Source organism: Pholcus phalangioides, unplaced genomic scaffold, assembly GCF_987345545.1.
Source record: "Pholcus phalangioides strain wild (caught in Gottingen) unplaced genomic scaffold, Ppha-v1.0 ptg000039l_1, whole genome shotgun sequence".
Lineage (NCBI taxonomy): Eukaryota > Metazoa > Arthropoda > Arachnida > Araneae > Pholcidae > Pholcus > Pholcus phalangioides.
The window spans coordinates 4,130,233-4,151,721 of record NW_028301625.1 but is presented as its reverse complement, the minus strand read 5'-3'; the positions used below and the strand labels follow the sequence as shown (position 1 = coordinate 4,151,721).

The window sequence follows — 21,489 nt, the reverse complement described above, 5'->3', positions numbered from 1 at the left end:
GACTCAGGCCACCCTAGTCCCATCCCCCAAGAAATTTTGTGAGATTGCAGAGTCCCTCAGTAATTCATGAATATTTTATGTTGATGCAAAGTTCCCTCCCTGCACACACACTTGTGGGTTGTTTATATGGATGTTTGCTGCATAAGAAAATTAGATTGAATTCTTATTAAATTGGAATTAAATTTTCAAATCGGCCCCACGTTCTCTGGTCTGTGGACAATAGGCAAAGAAACCCTCCTTCAAGACATACAGAAATAAACACATGCAGAATAAATTTATTGAACACACACATATTAGTTATAACAAATATTTTTCTAGGCCCTGTGTGACCCCCCTTTCTTCTAGGCTCAACTGCATCAACCTTGCAGACATTTTTATTGTTTATTAAATACTGCACAATGCTTTAAGAAATAGTTCATCATCAAGTAAGAAATAATTAATGTAAATTGAAAAAATACAAGTTTTTTACTCTAAAAATGAATACATATCTTACGCAATTCAGACATGAAATGATATTTTCATGAATTATGAAATAAAAAGTTCAGAAAAGTTTTCTCATATATATAAGAAATATTTATTACAATGACAATGCTGAAATTTTATACATATAATGAACACTCATGACGCGAAACAGACACATTCACAAAAAAAATATTCTTCATTGAAAGTCTAATGAAGAAAAAAAAACTTTCATTGTAGAAAGTTTGATGAAAAGAAAGATGTAGACTGGATGTATCTGTATTTATCTGAAACAAAAAGTAGAAGTATAATAAACTTCATTAGTTTTTTTAATATATTTTTGAAATAGAATCGCAAATTATTAAGGCTGGACCAATTAATCAATATTTAATCACACTTAAATTTACACAAAGTATGCAAAGCCTCTCATCAATTAGGCCTCATCTAGGAGGCTTTGTACATATGTAATGGCTAGGGCCCTGATCAAACTAGATTTCAAATATTTGGAATGAATACTAATCTTTTAACCAATATTTTTAACAAAGTTTATAAATATACACAAGGCCATTACGTAATTCTCCCTTGCACTTTACTCGCAAACCGTTGATCCTAGATGCATCCAATTAGAAAAGGTATCCAAATAATGTGTAGAACTCAGATATGTCATTCATGTTGCAAGGTATTGTTGTATAGTTATCACAATAAAAAAATTAAGTTTTTTATACAGTCACCCTCGAAAAATTAATTTTTTGAGGACACAATCCCTTGCAACATGAATGACATATCCGCGTTTTACACATTATTTGGGTACTTTTTCTAACTGGAAGTATGCCTCTAGCATCAACGGTTCGCAGTAAAATATGGCAAGGGGAATTATATATAAATAATCACTTTGTATAATAACTACTACACTTATGTTTGGTGAAGGTCAAATTTACAAACACAAGTGGATGCTTCTCTACAATCAAACCTAATTACAACAATGCACTGGTAGTTTTTGAACATCTGAAGACAAACTGGCAACACTGGAAAAAAAAGTCAAATTTGTGAATGTCAAAATTTGTTAAACATTTCTGCTCATCTTGCAAAGCACTTGTAAACCAAGTTCTTCTTAATCCTTTGAGCAGTTTTTAAAATTTTTTGATCCGCATTTTATAACTGCCACATTGGAAATAAAAGCATGTTAAGAACCCGAGATATTTTTGGGTGACTGAAATAAAGATGAGCAAGTTTGACAAGATATTTTGGGATTGTTGCTGTGTAGGGGTTAATCTGTAATTTTATTGTATAAATTTTATTATCATATTTGCTAGCATATAACACATCAAAGTATAAGACACTTCTTTTACACTAAATAACACTTTAAACTTGCATATAAGGTACACCCAGTTTCTTGACCTACTTACAAATCAAAGAAATGTCTTATATACTGACAAACAGTAGTTTGTTCAACAGTTACACAACTCTTTTTGTAATTTTTGAAAAAGATAAGCCACATCTATTTAAAAAAATGACAGGATATTACTAAATATTTGTAGTGTGACTTACATAGCACCTATCAGCAAATTTTCGACATGAAATTTATCTATTCAACAAATCACAAGAATATTGTCTGAAGTGCCAGATGCTCAAATTCACACAGATCAATAAAACACCTCTCTAAAATCTTTGAAGTTGAAATTTAAAATAAAAATTATGATCACACAAAAAAATCTTTCAAAAGCATAACTCTTATAAAGTTCTCTAAAGCTGTCAGATACCATACACAAAAAAATATTATATAATCCATAAAATTAGCCCAAGGAGGATATAATTATGTAAGGGACATGTGAAGTTTGATCCCTTTACATACAAGCATTTGGCAACAAAAATCAAGAACCTATAAGGTCATGCTCTGCAATGGGAGTGGAGGTACATTGACATTTACCAATAAAGGGCAGCTGCACACTCACAGCAGCTATAGCTCAAGCAGTGGTGAAGAAAAATGGAGTCATTGAAACAGCTCATTTAGTGTTGTCTGCTTCATGACTTTCAGATGAACTTGCTTGTTCACAACCTAATTAAATCTAATATGTGAAGCTTTTGTAGATAATTCTGTGAATAAATATGCTGCTAGGCAATTGTTCCAGACATTTGGAGAGCTGTCCTTTCATGATAAAAATCATGCACCAAAGAAATGCCAGGGCAATCTGCCATGAAGGAAGACAGCAGCCAAATGTAATGAGCACTTGCTGAACACTTCCAGGCTTCTGATGAAAGTCAAGCTTCACCTGTAGAACAAGTAGGGTAAGTACTCAAGTTGAGCAATCTGGTATTTTCCATCTCCCATTCTCTTGGAAATCAAAAAACAATTTTTAATGCTGGAGTATTAAACAACTTGAGGCAAATTGGCAGAAGATGCCGGATGCCAATGGAGATTATTTTGAATAGTATGTGATATTTTCTGAATACTTTTTAATTTTGAATATTGAATATGCAAAAACAAAAACATTCTTGGTTATCTTACATATGTATGAAATCCCCACACCACTGATAATTTTAGACACCCATATCTATTTTCTGCTCATGAAGACAGACCAGAACAAACAGTTTATTGTAAATTCTTATTCTGAATGGCAGCATTTGAAAATTTTCTTTTCATACATCTAACCGAGTTGTTGGTACGCTAATCTCTCTGAGGAATACTTCCTGCAACAGCCAATGTGTTTTGAAGCCATATTTTGTAGTTTCTGTTCTATATCAGTTCCAGGAAAGATTCCCCCAAGGACTATTTGGGTATCAAACTCGCAACACCTTTGAGCATCCTTTGGAGCAGAATGGCGAGTATCTTATCAACCTGGGCTAATCCATGAAGTTGCAGTAATTATAATACTGTTAAAACTTAACTAAGAAAATCTGATTTTGCATATAAATCATGTATACAAAATAACAGAAACAGAAAACAAATACCTACTTTTATTGACAGAACTTCAGCAAAGTAGACACATATTCATATGACTCTATGTATTCTTCTTTGCCTTCATAAAATGACAATTTCTCCTTCAACATGGACTGCAAACCAGGATCAGACAAGTACAATTCTTTAACCTTTTTATTGTTTTCTGCCATTGTTACCAAGATGCTAAGCATATACTCATGACTAGTGCCTTCCTCTTCACTCAAAAGCCTAACTAATATTTTTCCAAAACCAGCTCTAAATAAAACTTCTAAAACAAATGAGAATAAATATGTAAGTAAATAAATAAATAAATATATATATATATATACACCTTAACTAAATTTCCTGTATAATGTATAATACATTTATTATCTGTTTAAAAAACATCTGAATTTCTAATTGCTGATCATAGACTACTGCATGCTTTCTGCAGTTTTTTTCTCAGAGGTTTTAAATAAAAATGAATAGTTTTAAAAATGATTCACTTAAAATAATTTTTCTAAAGGTAACAGATGGTATATAGATACAAATAGAAGAGTGATATATTTCTACAAAATCATGACCAACAACCATTTCCATTTTTTAACATTTCATTACTGCGGATAGAAACGGCAACCAAAAATTAACATGTGTGTGAGTGATTCACAGTATTTTTCCCAAAGTAATAAAATTTACGTGTGTAGATTATACGATGCCACAAATTATATGCAGAAATAGAATATTATTTCAAGGTGAGTTTGACATGAAGTTTTTGTTTTGAATCATGAGTGATCTCAAGTTCTCAAGTTTGGTGTCAATACACAAAAATGGGGCTTATAGTGAAGCCCCCCCCCCCCCCCATTACTAGTCATCCCTGTCATGCTGCTAAAAACAAGCATTTCCCTAAAAAAAAACCCTATATAAAGAATGAATTTCAGGCCTCTGTTTAATGGTCCCAAGATACAGTTGCATATACTATTTTCTTGATTCATTCCATCAGATTAGAGCTCCTGTACAAACAGAAGAAAATCTTTGTTTGAACATTTCGATTCCTTATATTGATGGGTTTTGTCTCAGTGATTTCTAAATGGGAATAAAAGATTACAATCTCTAAAATGAGTGATAAAAAAAGATGTGGAAATAGGTAATGACCAGGAATATGTAAATGTTGCATTTACAAAATAGATGTGATAAATGCCAAATATATAAATGTGAAATTTGTGAATTTTGATGGATAAAATGACAAAATTTGATTTTTTACTATTTTTCCATGAAATTTATTTATTTATTCAATATTGCTTGGGTGAGGCCTATACAAGGGAATGCGGTGGTGAAGTTTGACAGAGACGATTATTGATGTTACAAAGGAAATCGGAAACTGTTGTACAATCAATGTTTGAGGGGAGGTTGTTCCAGTCGGTTATTTTTCGAGGAAAGAAACTAAATTTGAAACAATCTGTGGATGCAAAGATAGGTTTCAATTTTTGTGAATGGTTAATTCTTTTTGAAAAGTATGAAGCTGGAATTAAATATCGATAATTTGCAGTTTTAAAAGTGAAAATTTGCAACAATTTTTCTCAAGTACTTGAGCCTTACGCCCTATTACATATGTGCTTAAAAGCCAGTATTATTTGCATGAGATTGTTTTACAAAATATGTGCCTGGTTCATGTAATATTCCTTCAGTTTTGAAAATAAAGTTTTTAACTTGTATATGTATTCGTTGACTTTTTATGTCTAAGCTCTGTAAGGCCGGATACACACTGGCCTGAGAAAATTATGGAACTAATTTATAATTTGGAACACTCAAACTACCTATTCACGCAAATTTTGTGGAGTAAGTTAATAGTTTTGAAATCTTTTGAGCACCAATTTCAAGGCCATTTTTGAAAAAAAGACAGAAAAATTTGACAAATAAAAGTGTTTAATTGAAGAGAGCAATATTATGCTAGACATAATAATGGCAGATTAAAGACATAGGCAAGTAATTATTCCAGTAAACTGATTCTACACATGATATCCAATGAAACGAATGATGTCTACAAACATAGATATTTTGGCCATGTGAAGCTGCAATGCCTACATGATCTTTGTACTACTACTTTGTACCCAAATTTATTAATAGAAGCCTTTTTGGAAAATATTTAAAAAAAAAAGACTTGACACGGGATGGGGAAAGCATCATTCTAACAGACAGGTATTTATAATGGTAAACCAACAGACATTTGGATATGTCATGCAGACTTCAAATACCATGAGTATAACCACCTCCTCCTGAACAGAACATAGCCTTCCAATCTGTCTCAATAAAGCGATATAAGCAAGTGGTCAAAGACCAGGGCCATGCTGGAAAAAAACACCAGCATAACAAGAAACATGCATATAACTTTCGCAGCATAAACATGTTAGGGACACACATATACACACCATGCTCTTGCATGTGCCAATTCATTAGAAATTTTTTTGAGGCATAGGCGTACAAATTTTGGGTTAAAAGTTTTTCCTTCTGAAGGGGGGTTAAGTTTTTTCCTGCAAAATAACACTAGAATCTCAGCTTTGGGGGGTTAGAGCCCCCCTTTAGGCATATGCCAATGCCCTGAGGAAAATTCACGAGTTGCATGTATGATTAAGTAGTGGTAGACTTCAAATGTACATAAAAAATGTTGGTACTTCTCAACTTTTCAAGGGCAGATTAATTTAGATTAAAAACATATAATAATTAAATAACAGCTGTGATTATACTTTAAAAAAATTGTGTCGTTTTTAGTGAACAAACGTAAAATTTTTGATTTGAAGTTTTTTTGCGAATAAATGCAAAATTTCCGATTTCAAAACTTTTTTTTTGCAAAATTTATGTATCCCTAGTAATGGCTCATCAGAAGGAAGTCTGACAAGAAAAAAAAGGGACCTACTTGAAATCACTTAACAAAGACCAGAAATTCTAGGGCCAGAGCAGGGTGAGAATGAAAAGAATAAACATGTTAACTGAAATAGTGTTTTAGGTGTAGTTATATATTTTATAAAATCATGTTTTTTCAACATGGCCAGTTGTAGTCAGAGCTAAATGAAAATTTATACCATTGAATACAGTGAAAAATATGAATAGGAAATTTGTGAAATTGCAAGTAAATTCAATTTTCCCAAAGATGCAAATATAATACATCCAATATTTTTTAATATTTTATTGTGTAAGTTATATGAGCAAGTAAAGTAGTTACACTGCCTCAAGTTCAGATGACAACAATAAAATCATATAAATTACCAAAAATGAAGTATTTCAAATATAATTTTTACATTTTCAATATGTTTCAATAGTAACTCCCTTTCTTCCACTAAATGGGTTGTAAATCAAAATTTATTAGATCTACTGTAATAGTACAAGGCGCGGTCAAAAAGTTCAGTGAATGGTCTTGGAAAATAAAGGAAATAGAAGACGCAAACAAAATACCTTTATTGGCCTTCAAATTAATCTCCATAGCTTAGCAATAGTAATCTCTTAGCTACAATACATTTTTGACAATGGTTGTAAAGCTACTGAAAACTTTCAGCAAAAGCTTTCTTTGAAATTGCCTGAAGCAACAATGTCACTCTTGCTTGGATGTCTGGTATGTCTACAAAGTGAAGGCCTTTCACGACTCCTTTGAGCCAGGGGACCAAAAAGAAGTCTCAGGAGCCTTGAGAACCTTCAATTCATCTCTGCTATCATTATTAAAATCAGTTGCTGATCAACTGTTGCACTCGTTAATGGTTGACTCGAAAGCAGCTCATCAAGTCTTTTTTCCATCGCCAAAGCATTTGAACCAGTCATAAACACATTTTTTACTCATTGCTTCTGTTCCGTACACTTTTATCAACATTTCATGGGTCTCCATCACAGTTTTCCACATTTTGCAGCAAAACTTTGTGTTCTTCCATTGCATTGCGACCTCAATTTTCACACTCAATGCATTCTATTGGTTCCCACGGGCAACTCTGCTTCAGCTTAGTATTTTAATGTGATGGGGGCAATTCTTTACATGTCTCTCAAAGTGCAAAAGTCTCAAGTTTTAAAGAGTGGGATGATCTCAATGTAGAACTCTTTTATGGTCTTTTACAGAAAGCATGGGTAGCTTTTTTTAGCATAATTTTACAACTTTTATTCAAAATAACTTAGCAGGAAAAGGAATTATTTAACTTGAAAACAAGTAAATGATAAATACAGGTAAAAGCCCAGATTGGTACAGTTCTCCATATTCTTACCACAAATTTTTTTCTCCTTCACAACGGAAGAAATAAAAAATGCAGATTTAGTCTTTAGCTTCTCATCCTGATTCTGAATCATCTTCATCAAAACTGGAATGGCCTTCAGACGTTGTAAACTTTTGACAACATTTTCATTGTCGCGACATATACCTTTTTGAATTGAAAAAATACACATTAATGCATACTGTTTAATCTTATTTTTTTATTTATTTGGTAGTTTATATTTATACAAAAGGTACAACAGTAATTTGTATTAATGTAACAATTTCTATAGTAAAACTGTATACAGCCTGTCTGAAAAGTATTAACAAAAGATAAAAATGCTGATGAAGTCAAAAATACAAACTAAATATTATTCAGAAGTGTTATTATTCAGAAGAATTGAAGAAAAATTCAAATTGAATAAAATAAATATATTTTACTGAATAACAACACTGATAATTAGTTAAAATGATATTAAAAAAAATTTATATAGGAAATTATTGTCTTAAAAGTTTGAGCACTTCATGAAAATTTTAAAAAACATGTATTGAGCAGGCTGAAATGATATATTTTCAGAGTAATAAAAGCAGAGGAAAAGTTTTTGGTATTAAATCAAAATTCTGAAGTCATCACAGTTCATAGGCAAGGAGATTTCTAGGATCTTCAAGTTTAGACTGTTCAAGAAACAGCTAATATTCTTAATGCATCAAAGTGTAGTACAAATCAAGTTCTTGTTGAAGAGAGCATTTTTAATGAAAAACCAAAAATAACACATTTGGCCACACAGACTGATAGAGAGGATGGTGTCAACTCAAAACATGCCTTTGTATCAAGTAAAAAATAGTCTTTGGTTAAATGTGGCAAGACATGCAAGGAAACTGAATTACATTAAATTGCAGGGGAAAAAACATGTCTGGAATATAGCATCTTAGCATCTTTAGAGAGCTTGAAACTTAAGTTTTTGTTAGTACATCTGGTTGTTAGGTTAAAGCTTTTTGAGAATCGGTTTGATCTTCAGTGAGATTATTGGATCATGGGGCAGAGATGCCACTGGACTCTAATTTACTTGGGTCCCGGGACCCAGGTTATTTGAAAAATCTGGGTCCTTTTTGAGTGAAAGTGGGTCTCTCTCTAAAAAAAAAAAATTATCTTGGAAAAAAATTATTCCTGCCCCCCCCCCCCATAATTCACTGGTATCTCTATGAATTTTCTATTTTCTTCCAGTATGCCCCAGGTTTTTGATCACCTGCTTATATTTCTTTGTTGAGACTGAGCAGTGGGTCATGTTCCGGGTAAGAGAAGAAGGTATCTGTGAATCAAGTAAAAAGTTCATTTCTAAAAACATATTCTATCTAAAGGTTCATTTACTTTCATTGTCTACTAGTAAGAAAAACTTGCAAAAAGAAGCTCATTAGCACTGAGAATTTAATGTATGGAATTCCGCACATGTAATAAATCTAAAACAAATATACAGTTGATCCCGCTTATAACGTTTCTCCCATTTAGAATGTATGAACTTATTTTCGTGGTCCTAACAATAAGTAGTTCTCATCGAGATTTCCCGTTTAAACCTATTTATAATGTTTTTTATGACGGTTTTTGAAAAATGTTATCAGAAGAATCCACTTTAATTAACAGTTGAAGGAACAAATTTATATATTTACTATTAATCAATATATAAATTCCCTTCTGATTGATTTTACATTTCGTTAAAAATATCTTAGCATTTTCAATATCTTCTGATCAAATTTAAAGCAAATTAGATTCTCTTTCAGTTACTTATCTTCTGATTCCCTATTCATACTTTATTTTTGCTGGTAAAATGATTTTATTTTCTTTCCCTGATAGTCCACCATTCTGATCTGTCGCCATTTAACTGTCACATATTTTAACACCTGAATATGGAAGCTATGTCAGATTTGTGTTGGAGAAACTTAACAGTGTGCTTATGTGTGTGTGCCCAGCATTTGACAGTAGGTAGTCAGTAGATTTGTGTTCAGTAGGTGGTGCCATCTATCTAGCGCCGCAACTAGATACTTTCACAAACAGGGCAAGTACACATTTTGGCACACCCATGTAATGTAGAAGAAGCAGTTATAAAGGATGAATTTGGTGCCCCCTATAGTTCAGAGTGCAGGACACTAGGCCTGCCTGCCCCTCCCAGTTGCAGCCCTGCATCTATTCTCCAAACTGGTAATGCGTACATTTGAAGTTCAATGTATGCATATTTGTATTGTAGGTCTGTGTGATCGCCGTGGCAACCAGAAGTTTTTTTTCAAAGGAATAGCCAACTCAAAATTTGAAATCTTTAGAAAATCTCATTTTTAGCCGATTACCATTGCGCAATTGCAAGTTCCAAACACGGATTTTCACCAAAAGCAAAATTTGGGGGAGGTTATAAGGGGCCTCTTCCTTCCCCCCTCCCCCCAGATCAAAAATTTAAAATATTTTTGTAGAGAATTAAAATATTGGAATAAAATAATTTATTTTATACTGTCTGTGAAGAATTTGATTCTGGTGCCCCTCCAAAAGCCGATTCTGCGCAGACACCCGTGATTTTTGCGATGCAAATTGGTGACTACCGCATAGCAGCTAGATGACAAAACTGAATATTCAAGGTCGAGTTTTTAGATTCGGTTTTTTTTTTTCACGATATAGGGAAGATTTTACAATTTGAACGGGCATTCCAATCATTTACGATTTAAAAAAAAGAAAAGCAGCGCATTCGCAATATTGTAGGAACAAGACGAATTTACGCCGTAGAGACGCGGTCTATGAATGCCAGCTGATAGTCGCCAAAGTACCGTCATTTCCCGTATATAACCAGAAGGGAGAAAATCTGCAGGGTAATAAAAATCCGAAATTTGAAACTTCTATTACATGGCCCTTCATTCAGGGAAGCAACTAGATATCCCTCATCTTAAGCTGGGTTTTCCTAGGAATAAGTTTTTTGCGCAGCGTGAACCGAATTAGACCATTTCGCGCCGGCAGAAACGTGTTACATAATTACACTACACGTTTGTGTTTTCCTAGCGTGGCGTATCAGATCAGGGCAGCTAAATTATAGTACATGGCCTTCGCATCAGCTACTCTGTCGTCTGCATGCTCCGGTTTGAAGGGAAGGAAAGACAACACACAAGAGTGAAGAGAACATTGACAAAACGCGTGGCGCATGACACATTTGACTTCTCCAAAAGCAGTCGGCGAACCACGCCCGACGTAAAGCGCTGTCGTGAGACGTATTGCGCTCCGTAGGAAAACAGTCATGCTGCTTTTCTTATTGGTGAGTGGACGACGTGTCGCGCTGGGTGAATCTGTTGGATTGGTTTTTTTTTCTTTTTCTCCATGCACATGCGGGAACCGGTTGTTCCGACGCTATATGCAAATCATTTGCGGCGTGTTCTCACCTTCGGGAGCACAGATATATAGACAGGTTTTTTCTCTATATGTTATATGTCTGTTTTTTTTACATGTATGTATGTCGGGATTCGATTTGTCTCTCCCTTTTTATTCCCGGCCGTATTTTCTGATGAATGTAAATGATTTTTTTTGCAACTTTTATAGAATAAAAGTTATAGTTCAAAATGAACTTCCGATCGTTGTTTTTCTTTCTTCAGCTCAGTCGGCACGCTCTGCCCCCAACATTGCGCGCAGCAGAGGAAACCTGTTCCTAGGAAAACCCAGCTTTTATTCTTCAACAATCTGCGTGTATATCAATACAGTACAGTGTATAAAGTAGTAAAACCAGTTTTTCAAGGTCGCACGATCGTGATACATGGTAAAAAAAGAAAGGGAAAAGTTGGGGAGGTTTTCCTCTCTACTTTTTTCTTCTTAGAACTAGGAAAGAAATTCTTTCCCGAAATTCCGGGTATTTGACACGTTATAACGCGTCAATGGCATCTCTGATGGGGTATAGCTACACTAAAATTTGAGTGGCCTTCCTATAATGCTTTTTAAAATAGTTCCTTGTGCCTTTAAGAATGTGATGTGAAAAATCTACCATTGCCTCTCACTGCTGGCAAGAGGGGCTACAGATTCAAATTTCATGAACCAAAAAGTTTTTGTAAAGGAAAGTCAATGGCTGATTTAGACACCTACCAAAACACATATATTTGTGTCTTCAAAAAAATGTTAGTAAACAATAATAAATCAACACAACTAATCGCGCCATGGCTTAGATTCATTATGAGCAAGAATTTTTAAGAAAATTCAAATAGACCAATTTAATAGTTTTATTTTGCAAGCAACCAATCCGAATATGCATTAGACTTATAAGCAGGCTCTCAGCTTCATTCTGACCGCGACATTTGACTTATACAGACATATTTTTTTCCGCTGAGCAACCAAGAGTTTATATTTGGTAACCAACCCATATGGGATTCCTGGTTAGCATGATGGTATTTATATTTATCCTCTGAACATGGCACACAGTGTGTCAAAATGCATAAGGAATATCAATTTTCCATGTGTATTTGCCTTTTTCTTTGTTCTCCTTATGTGATTAACTTTACTATATAACTGTTATATTCAGATAAGCTAGTCCTGGCCATCTTCAACACATGATGAGGGCAAAGGAAATTTTGTGAGTCCTAGACTTCACAATTTTTTTTTCCAACCTGCCAAGAATTATCAGAAATTCTAGGGAATTCAAAAATTTCTATTTCTTACCAACCACATGGCATTAACTATACACTGTCCTGGATTGGCAGAATAAAGACTTAATGGGTATGCAATGCATCTTATTACAGTTGGCACTCTGTTACCACCACTCATGTTTTCTGGTTAGAAACAGTTAAGGGCTCTCAAACTAGCAAGAAGTGACAAACCATGGATGTCTAGAGAGGACATTGCCTTAATGATAAGACCTTTCTGTCAATTCTCAAGGCAACACAGCACTAGAAAGAAAATGAAGAAATACCTGACCAACATTTGCTACCATTTGGTGAGCATTTTAAGAGAATCTGAGTGGGAATTTCAGCATGACAAACAAACACTTCCATTCATACTTCAACATGCACAAAAAAAGTTTATTTTACAAAAAATCTCAGTTTAGAATCTAATAGCCCAGATCTAAACCTGATAGAGAATCTTTAAGGTATTCTTACCCAGGATGTTTGCAACAGTGGTAAGCTATACAATTATCCAGAAAACCACTGAATTGGCAGCAAGGATGCTTATATTTTCTGATGCCAGAAATCATTCAAAATTGATTTCTGTCTATGGAAAAATGATTCATCAAAGGGATACAGGCACTACTTCACCAAACACCAACTCTGGCCATATTGCTATATTGCAATTTACTGCCATTAATGAGATGGGTTGGAAATGAAGGACTTCAAGTTCATTAAGGAAAATATCTTATGATATAAGATATATAACTCCAGGTTTGAACCCGGGACTGTGACAGCAACCTTCACGGTGGTAGATGAGCATTTTACCACCATGCCACTCGGGCAGGATACTGGGATAGGGAACATTACTGACACTTAATTCTGTGACTACACATGTATTGTACTACAAATTTTTTTGTGTGTTAAACAGTGCTTAAACTTCTGTGACAATTGAACATCAAATTTATTTTGGATCAAAAATTATGATGGAATTAATACTTTTAACTTTTTGTGTGGAAAACCTAATTTAATTACAGTGAAACCTCAGTACAATGAACTCAATGTAACGATAAATCCCTTTACAATGATATTTTTCAAATCTTGTTTTGAATCAATAAATACAATCTCGACACAATGACATTCTTTTCTGTGATAAATCCCCTCTATAGCAATATTTTTTATAGATTTTGAAACTGCTACAATGATATTTTTTATATTTCACTCAAAATCACCTTCAATATGTTTCGAATTCTATGTAGTACACAAAAGTGCTGAGCAGTAAACCACTTTACAGTGTGGAACAGCTAACTGAATTTTATTAATCAACCAATCAATAATGTTTTGTTGCAAATAAATCATTTTTAATGCATTTTATGGCAGTACTAACAACACCAATTCAGAAGAGATGCCAATACCAACATAAAGGGTGCAATAGCCAGTCGATAAGAAGCTCGCCTAAAGTACCAAAGGATGTTTAGAGGTGTCGCGAGTTTGATACCCGGTTCATCCTTGTCAGAAAACTTTCCTGACACAGGGGTACAACAAAAAATGGCGACTTGACCGCAGCAAAAAATTGCTACCGCAGGGAGTCCCCTATCAAGGGGTTAGCACACCAACCTCTTGATGAGTATAAAAAACAAGCCTGCCGTTCGGAATCGGCAATAAATTGTAGGTCCTGGTCTAATTAGCCCTCGTGTGCAGAAAATGACTGTGGTGCAACAAAAATGATCAAATAACAACATAAATGTGGTGGTGATTGATGATAATGCTACCTCTCGATATAACAATAACTTCTCTACAATATTTTTCTTGGTCTGCAGAGCATCATTATACCAATCTTTCACTATACTCTATCTAGAAATGCATTCTTTATTATTGTGGATTGCAAGAGAACCATGGTTTGATTGCCAGCAGAGACAGCTGACTTTTCTTTCAGAGTTCATCTCTGTATTAATATTCAGAAAGTCTTTTTTCTCAATGTATTGTCGGCTGAGAAAAATGATCTCTCTTTCTAGGATAGAGAGTTATAATGAATGAAACAAAAAATAGCGAAAAACAAAAATTTATTAAAATTAATTTCAACAACACTACTTGAAAACTAATTAGAATATTAATCCTGACAAATGTTTTAACGTATGATACTGAGTGAAACCATGATACAAACAAATGTCACAATGCAAAGATATATGATCCCTATTTGCTGCATCCTCCTGCCAATCATATGATTGCTTATAAATCACACAAAATAATTACATAATGTGTTAAAGTCAAAAATCTAAAATATTACAGATTGGCTGAATCAACACCAGAAACCTGCGTCCAGACTTATCTCATTGCCAAATTACAGATTGGTGCCGAAGAGATTAAATAAAATTATTCATATGCAGCCAAATTTAAAAAAAAATGCATTCACCCATTGGCATACGCAAGGGGGGGGGGGCCCCCAGCAAAGATTATAGTGTTATTTTGCAAAAAAAAACTTAAACCCCCCTCATGAGGAAAAAAAATCGGAAACTCCAAGAAAATTCTGCGTACGTCTATGCATTCACCTATGATACACAATATTACACAAGGTACGAAAAAACTTTACTTACAAGATAAAGCATATAGTGCTTTTACACAAACTTGAACACTATTTTCGTTTTCAAGAAGCTTCATAATGTTTTCTCCAATACCAGCATCTAATAGATGATTTTGGAGAAATTTATCATTTTGAGCCATATGAGCAATCAGTTCTGCTGAACTTTCTTTAACATTATCATTGTCTGCTGACAGAAGCTTGGGAAGAATTTCGAATCCCCCTATCTGATGGAAATCTATAATATCAAAATATATTCATATACATTATAAATAATGAAAAAATAAATAAAACATTATTTATCATTCAGTACACAGTTAAACTTTAACTACAATAAAACTGAAATTTGGGGAAAAAATAACTATTGAAATATGTTGCGTTTATTTCACAGAATTCCTTGATTCAACAATTAAATTTAGAAGCCTCACTTTTTAAATGCATTAAAACATATATAGTTTCAGTTTACCCTATTCATCATCAACAACCACCATTTTCAATCCACTGCTGGATGAAAGTCTCCTCTAAATTTTTCCATTCTGCTCTGTCTGATGCTTTAGCCATCCAGTTGACTCCTACCACTTTCCTGATCTCGCCAATCCATCTTGAATGGGGATGCCTTCTCGGACGTTTAACACCACAGGGTACCAATCTAGAATAGGCTACTTGTGGTCCATCTGTTGTCCTGTCTTCTTGCAATATGTCCAGCCCATATTTCCATTTCAAACGTCTAATTCTTTCCATGATATCATACACCTTTGTGTGGTTCCTTATCCAAGTGATTCGTTTTCGGTCTCTCCTTGTGATGCCTAGCATACATCTTTCCATGCTCCTTTGTGTTGTCTGTAGCCTTTGTATCATCTTGCTTGTAAGTGTCCATGTTTCAGCTCCATAAGTCAGTGCTGGTAGCACACACTGGTTAAAAACTTTTCTTTTCAGGCATAATGGCATGTGACTCTTCAGAATTAGTTTTTGCCAAAAGTGCTCCATCCAATCCTGATCCTTCGGTTTATTTCATTAATGATTTCGTTGTCCATGGTAATTTCTTGTCCCAGGTATACATAGCTTTCTACTCCTTCTATCTCTGTGTTGTTGAGCAAGATTGTCCTCTTCAACGCAAAGGGGTTGAACATAACTTGTGTCTTTTGCAGATTCATTTTCAAGCACACCTGAATACTTGCCTTCACAAATTCTTGTATCATTTCTTCTAGTTCGTCTGGATTACTGATGATAACAACAATGTCATCTGCAAAAAGCAAATGGTTGAGAAATTCTCCATTTATTTTAATTCCAATCCAGTTTTCTGAATACTTCTTCTAAAACAGAGGTAAAGAGTTTTGGTGGTAAGAGTTTCAGTTTAGCCTATTAGCTAAATCTATTCAACATAAATGGAGATTTCAATAATAAAAAAAAGATTAATTTTCTGGTGATTAAATTGTGCATTTATGGTCAGGTATTTTCAAACTTGTTAAAAAAAGGCCAATTTAAATCAGGGTTGGTCGAAAAAAGCTGGAAAGAAGAAACAAAAAAACCACAATGAGTTTGAAATATTGTCTTTGGTTTTTCATAGCCTGTGTTCGATGACAAATACACAATTTCTGGACTATTGGATCATGGTGCAGGAAATCCATTCCTTGACATTCTATCTGCATCAGTGACAATAGGCCGATAAGGGGGGAGGGAGTGCAGTTGGGAAAAATGCATGTCACCTGATTGAGGCATTCTAGATTAGCAAAACCAGATCTCACTATTTTCAATTTCAAGCTCACAGCTTATTTCTAGATTAGCGCATCTGGAATATTGTATTTTTATCATTTTGGTTTTTAGTTTCACCATTTCTGTCTTAAACCTCCCATTTTTAGTTTAAATAATCCAGTGATTCTAGTTCATTGTATTTATCTCACTTTTTGATAGCACAATTGATTCAGTCAGATCATTATCATTGTGAAATATTCCAAATTTTTCAAATAATCCTTGAACTGGCTAGATACAAATGATTTGAGTTCAGAATTTTCCATCTGAAGTTTCTGTAGAAAATTAATGATTCTTTCAACTGGATTTGTTTTATTGTGTCTTTGAGGGGTAGTTTAAAACTACACAAATTTATTTCAACATATCATTTATGCTTATATCATTCACACAGACTGCTTCGACCTTACAAACTATAGTCAGACCTCAGTATAACGTCTACTATTTTAATATCACCAGCCCCTTATAACATCAGCTTTTTATAGTGTTGCAGGTCCTTACAGGATAATTAGTAAATTGGGCTAGATGGTTATTCAGGGTTCCTACAAAATTTTCAAAATGAAAAGTAAGGAGTTTTTAAGGACTTTTTAAGGAGTTTCAGGCAGTTTTTAAGGAGTCATGGCAAACTTCATACCTTACAAGTTTTACAGCAAAAAAGGGGCGGGACACATATGCAAATTTATTTTTAATTTGCAAACAAACTTTCCCTCTTCTTAAAAATATAGATGTAGAAGTGATTCAAAAATTACAAGTTTTGATTTGTTACCCAGCATCATAAGAATTCATAAAATAATCAATCCACATACATGCTTTCTGTCATCACCAAAGTGTTCTAAAACCTTCAAGTATTAGTCAAAAATATAATTCATAACAGCATCACATAAATTATAAAAATTCTAGAAGTGGTATTCATTCCCCCTCCAATTATTCAAAATAAAAACCACAGCCGACAAAGATTTTTCTTACAAAATTATTTATATTTGCTCTAGGCACACACACACACACACTTCCAGCACAACTTCCTAGATAGTAAATTGCCCATAGATGGTAATAGACCTGAGTTGTGCTTGGTTTGAAAGAAAGAAAGCCCCCCCCCCCCCGGAAATCACTCACTCAAACAATCTGGGAATGTGCCGCAGGCCGCTCAATTGAAGTAAGAATTTGCCAAGAGCCACTTGAGGCAGGCCACATTTAGGCCATGTGTTGAGCACATGTATGCTTTAAAATAAGAGGCTGTTCAAGTATTACGACAGCAAATTTTCAGCAATTTTTGACTCACCCCTCTTGTCAGAAGTCAGCGAAACTCTCACCCTCCCCCTGTCAGCGCCCCCTTCCTCTCCTAACGCTTATTGGTGGAATCTGAATTGGGGGCTTCCCCCCAGATGATCAAAAATTTATTTTTTTAATCCACAAAATATTTTTTAAAAGAATTGTAAAAATATTTTTTACAATTTCGAAACAATATCTTTATATGTTATTATAACCAATTTCTGTTAATTTCAATGCTATTTGAAGGCTAAGAACCCAAAATTGCTCAAAAAATTCATTGTGACCCTACCTCTCTAAGCCCTTGGTAACCCTTGTCCAGCGGTAAACATTCGGCCTGTGCAGACCAAATGTGGCCCTGGCGTTATGATGTGGCCTGTCCCTAAATCTATTTTTGTAACAATGAACCAAGTGACACATTTACAGATCACTTAAGTGACTCGTGGCACAATTCCAGACCATTTAAGAGATCTGTGGCACATTAAGCGATCCTTGAGTGACATGTGACAAAGTTTTAGAGCATTGGTCCTGCCACCAGTGCGGTTCTACATCACTCAAGTTATCAGCGGCACATTCCCAGATTACTTAAGTGATCTGCGGCATAATCACTGATCACTTATATGGCGTGCGGCACAGCTCCAGAGCATTTGGATCCGCTAAGTATTTGCAGATCACTAGAGTGGCTCTGTAGGGGACTCAATAGGGAGAATGTTAGTTCAGGTGCCCACAAACTAGTGAAAAGTTTTACTCGTTTTTCGCGCACCGAGTAAGACGCCATTAAGAATATTTCATATTTTTTATAAAGGGTGGTTGATGACGTAAGAATCATCCACCCCCCTCCCCTCCACGTCATCAAGTCAGCAAATCGAAAATCCCCCATCCATGCTGACGTAATACTTGAATGACCCCTAACATAAAGATACCCGAAAGTTATTTTCTGAAGGTTAAAAAAAAGTGGGTTCAGCTATAGCGGTTGATCGGCTCGTTCTCCCCCCCCCCCCCTCCTGTAAAACCAGACGTGGCTCGGGCTGTCACTTTTAAAAGCCGGGTTTTACTAGCAGGTTTTCTATGCTGTGCGCAACGTGAATCACCCAGCACGACACGCTGTCTATTCATCAATATGAAAACTGTTTTCCTACAGAGCGCAATACGGCTCACGACAGCGCTTTACGTCGGGCGTGATTGGCAGACTGCTTCTGGAGGAGTTAAGCGTGCGTTTCAGCGATCTTCCCTTCATTTTCGTGTTGTGTCTCTTCCCTTTAAACTGGAGCATGCAGCCGATAGAGTATATGACGCCAGGGTCATATACTATATAGCCGTCCTGAGCCGATGCGCCACGCTTGGAAAACGCAAATGCGTAATGTCATTATGTAACTCATTTCTGCCGAAACGAAATGATCCAGTTGGGTTCACGTGGCGCAAAAAGCCTACTCCTAGGAAAACCTGGCTTCAGGGATGAAAGCTCGTTACGGGATCCCAGGAGAGATAAACCCATTCTCTCATAGAATCTCTTGTGTGTGGATAGAGCCTGTTCTTTTTTTTTTTGCCTTTTTATTTACGGTAACCAATCTGCGAAACAGATTCGCTTTCCCCACTTGACTTCAGTTTTTAGCACTTTAAGGCGCAGCGGCGAAAAGATACGCTTGTCGTCGTCCCTTACTCTAGTGGAGAACTAAAATTTTTTTTCCTTTCTTCTTTTTCAGTAGCAAGTTGTAATGTGAATAAAACACGTCAAAAAAACTGCGGAAAGCAGTGACATTTTGCGGTTTCTCCGAATTTTCGTAGTGAGATATTGGCTGTAAGCAAATGGGAAGGAGGGATAAAATAGGAATAGTAGGAGAGAATTGCAGTAAAAAAAAAGACGATTGCGGCGAAAGTAGGAAAATAGTAGGAAAAATAGGAAAGCTTTGAGGTCTGCACTCAGTATACTGTGTAATATAGGAGGTTCAAGACATCGTTTTGCCGCATAAGTAAAAACGTAAAAAAACTTTCTCACCACTGGGCATGGGGGAATTTTCGGCTACTGGTTCAGCGGAGCGATGTCGTTCTACGGACCATCGATTTCCAACGATGACCAGTTTGCGACATAGGCAGGAAAACACGTCAAAACTAGCGATTCGGTAAAAAATTGTATTTTTAGAAGGAAAAGCGTATAATCGTATTAACGTTACTAAATACGACACAATCGTAACGGTTGGCAGGTATGCACAACCATTGGATGTTCCAATCCCATCCCCTGCTTTCACATTTCTTATTACAAAGGGAGAGGGCGTTTTTTTTTCTCTTTTCTTCTTCTTTATATTCCGGGGAAGCTTCCTCTTATTTTTCTCGGCAATGCTATTCATCACCATAGGGAATGCCTATTCTAAGAAAGATCATCCCTTCACAGAAAAAAAAGAGACTTTTTCAGGCGTGGCTGCAAAAAGTAAGGAGTTATAAGGGGCCTTCCAGAGGGAAATGAAAAGTTAGGAGTTTTTAAGGAGTTTGTAAGGATGTGTGAACCCTGTTATTACCAGCCTGCTTGTGAAATCATTTTTATTTGTTTTCAGGAATGATATACTGAGATCTAACTATATCAACTATTGCTAACAAAAACAAGCACCAAGGAAACAGTCAAAATTGTTCACTCATCTAAATGCTGCTACCATGGGCCATATTTAATCAAAAAAGTTTTTCAGTAATAGAGCAAAAAAACATCTTCATAAATTATCAAATCTAATATTAAAAAAAGTCACAACCAGTTAATGAGCAGAATCAAAATTTCAAAACTTGCATAGCATTTGCAGTAAAACTGTTCAGCATTTGTTGCATGTTGATAAGTTTAGAATACTATGAAATAGAATAAACCAACAGGTTTGAAAAGTCCTAAAACATACTTTTTGCATGGCCTTCTAACTGCACTATGTCTGATATAACTTCAACAGAATTAACTATTCCATCATATACTGCCTCAGTCGATGCTCCACTGTCAATCATCTTTAGGCTTTCCTTTAATTTATTCAACTCTTTTTCCATCCGTTCAATATCTGAAAGTGGCTTAGGAACCAACACGACTGCCATGGCTATGAAAAAACAAAAATACACAGTGAAACTCAGCATGAGAATCTGAGAATCAAATAAAATTAGTGTTAATTCACATGGGTATTGTGTTTATAACTTGTTGAATAGTGAAGGAATAAAATTCTGAAAACTAACATCATTTGCAATGAAAAAAAAACACAAAAAAATCATGTACATAATTGTGTATGAAATCATATTGCATTATCATATCATATTATTTATCATTAGGCCCTAGCACATACCGAAAGGCCCTCTTAGCTGTATGAGAGAATTGAGGAGCCTGAACTATGTGATACTGAATCAAGTTGTGTTTCTTCAAGAAATATGATAGTCACTGGTAATTAAGTGTTTCTTACTCTAAGAAAAATGCTAATTCAAAAATTTAAATTCAATTTAAGACCTCTAGTAATCTTTTATTTGCTAATTCATTATTAGCGGTTTTTTCCTTAAATTAGAGAAGTTCACAGGTGTAGATATGACACTGCAAGTTGTATATATATAAGCCAAATATATTAAAGTAATATCTTTTCTTTAAACATTTTTTTTAGACATTGTTTGCACTGATTCATTGTATGGGCTTTAAATGTATCAATAAGATGAGTAGGCTAGTATAAAACACTATTATTTTAA

General features: G+C 34.9%; 1 protein-coding gene across 1 annotated transcript in view; it reads right to left on the bottom strand.

Moving 5' to 3' along the window:
- Positions 1 to 255: 255 nt before the first annotated feature.
- Positions 256 to 21,489, bottom strand: part of LOC149065471 (hsp70-binding protein 1) — a 36,131-nt gene continuing 14,897 nt past the window's right edge. The window contains exons 2-6 of the mRNA XM_089253779.1: positions 20,676 to 20,861; positions 14,804 to 15,025; positions 7,615 to 7,767; positions 3,413 to 3,665; positions 256 to 746 (exon numbers count right to left, since the gene is read on the bottom strand). Coding sequence (XP_089109905.1) covers positions 3,415 to 3,665; positions 7,615 to 7,767; positions 14,804 to 15,025; positions 20,676 to 20,859 — 810 coding nt within the window. The 5' untranslated portion in view covers positions 20,860 to 20,861 and the 3' untranslated portion in view covers positions 256 to 746; positions 3,413 to 3,414. The remainder of the gene's footprint in view (positions 747 to 3,412; positions 3,666 to 7,614; positions 7,768 to 14,803; positions 15,026 to 20,675; positions 20,862 to 21,489) is intronic.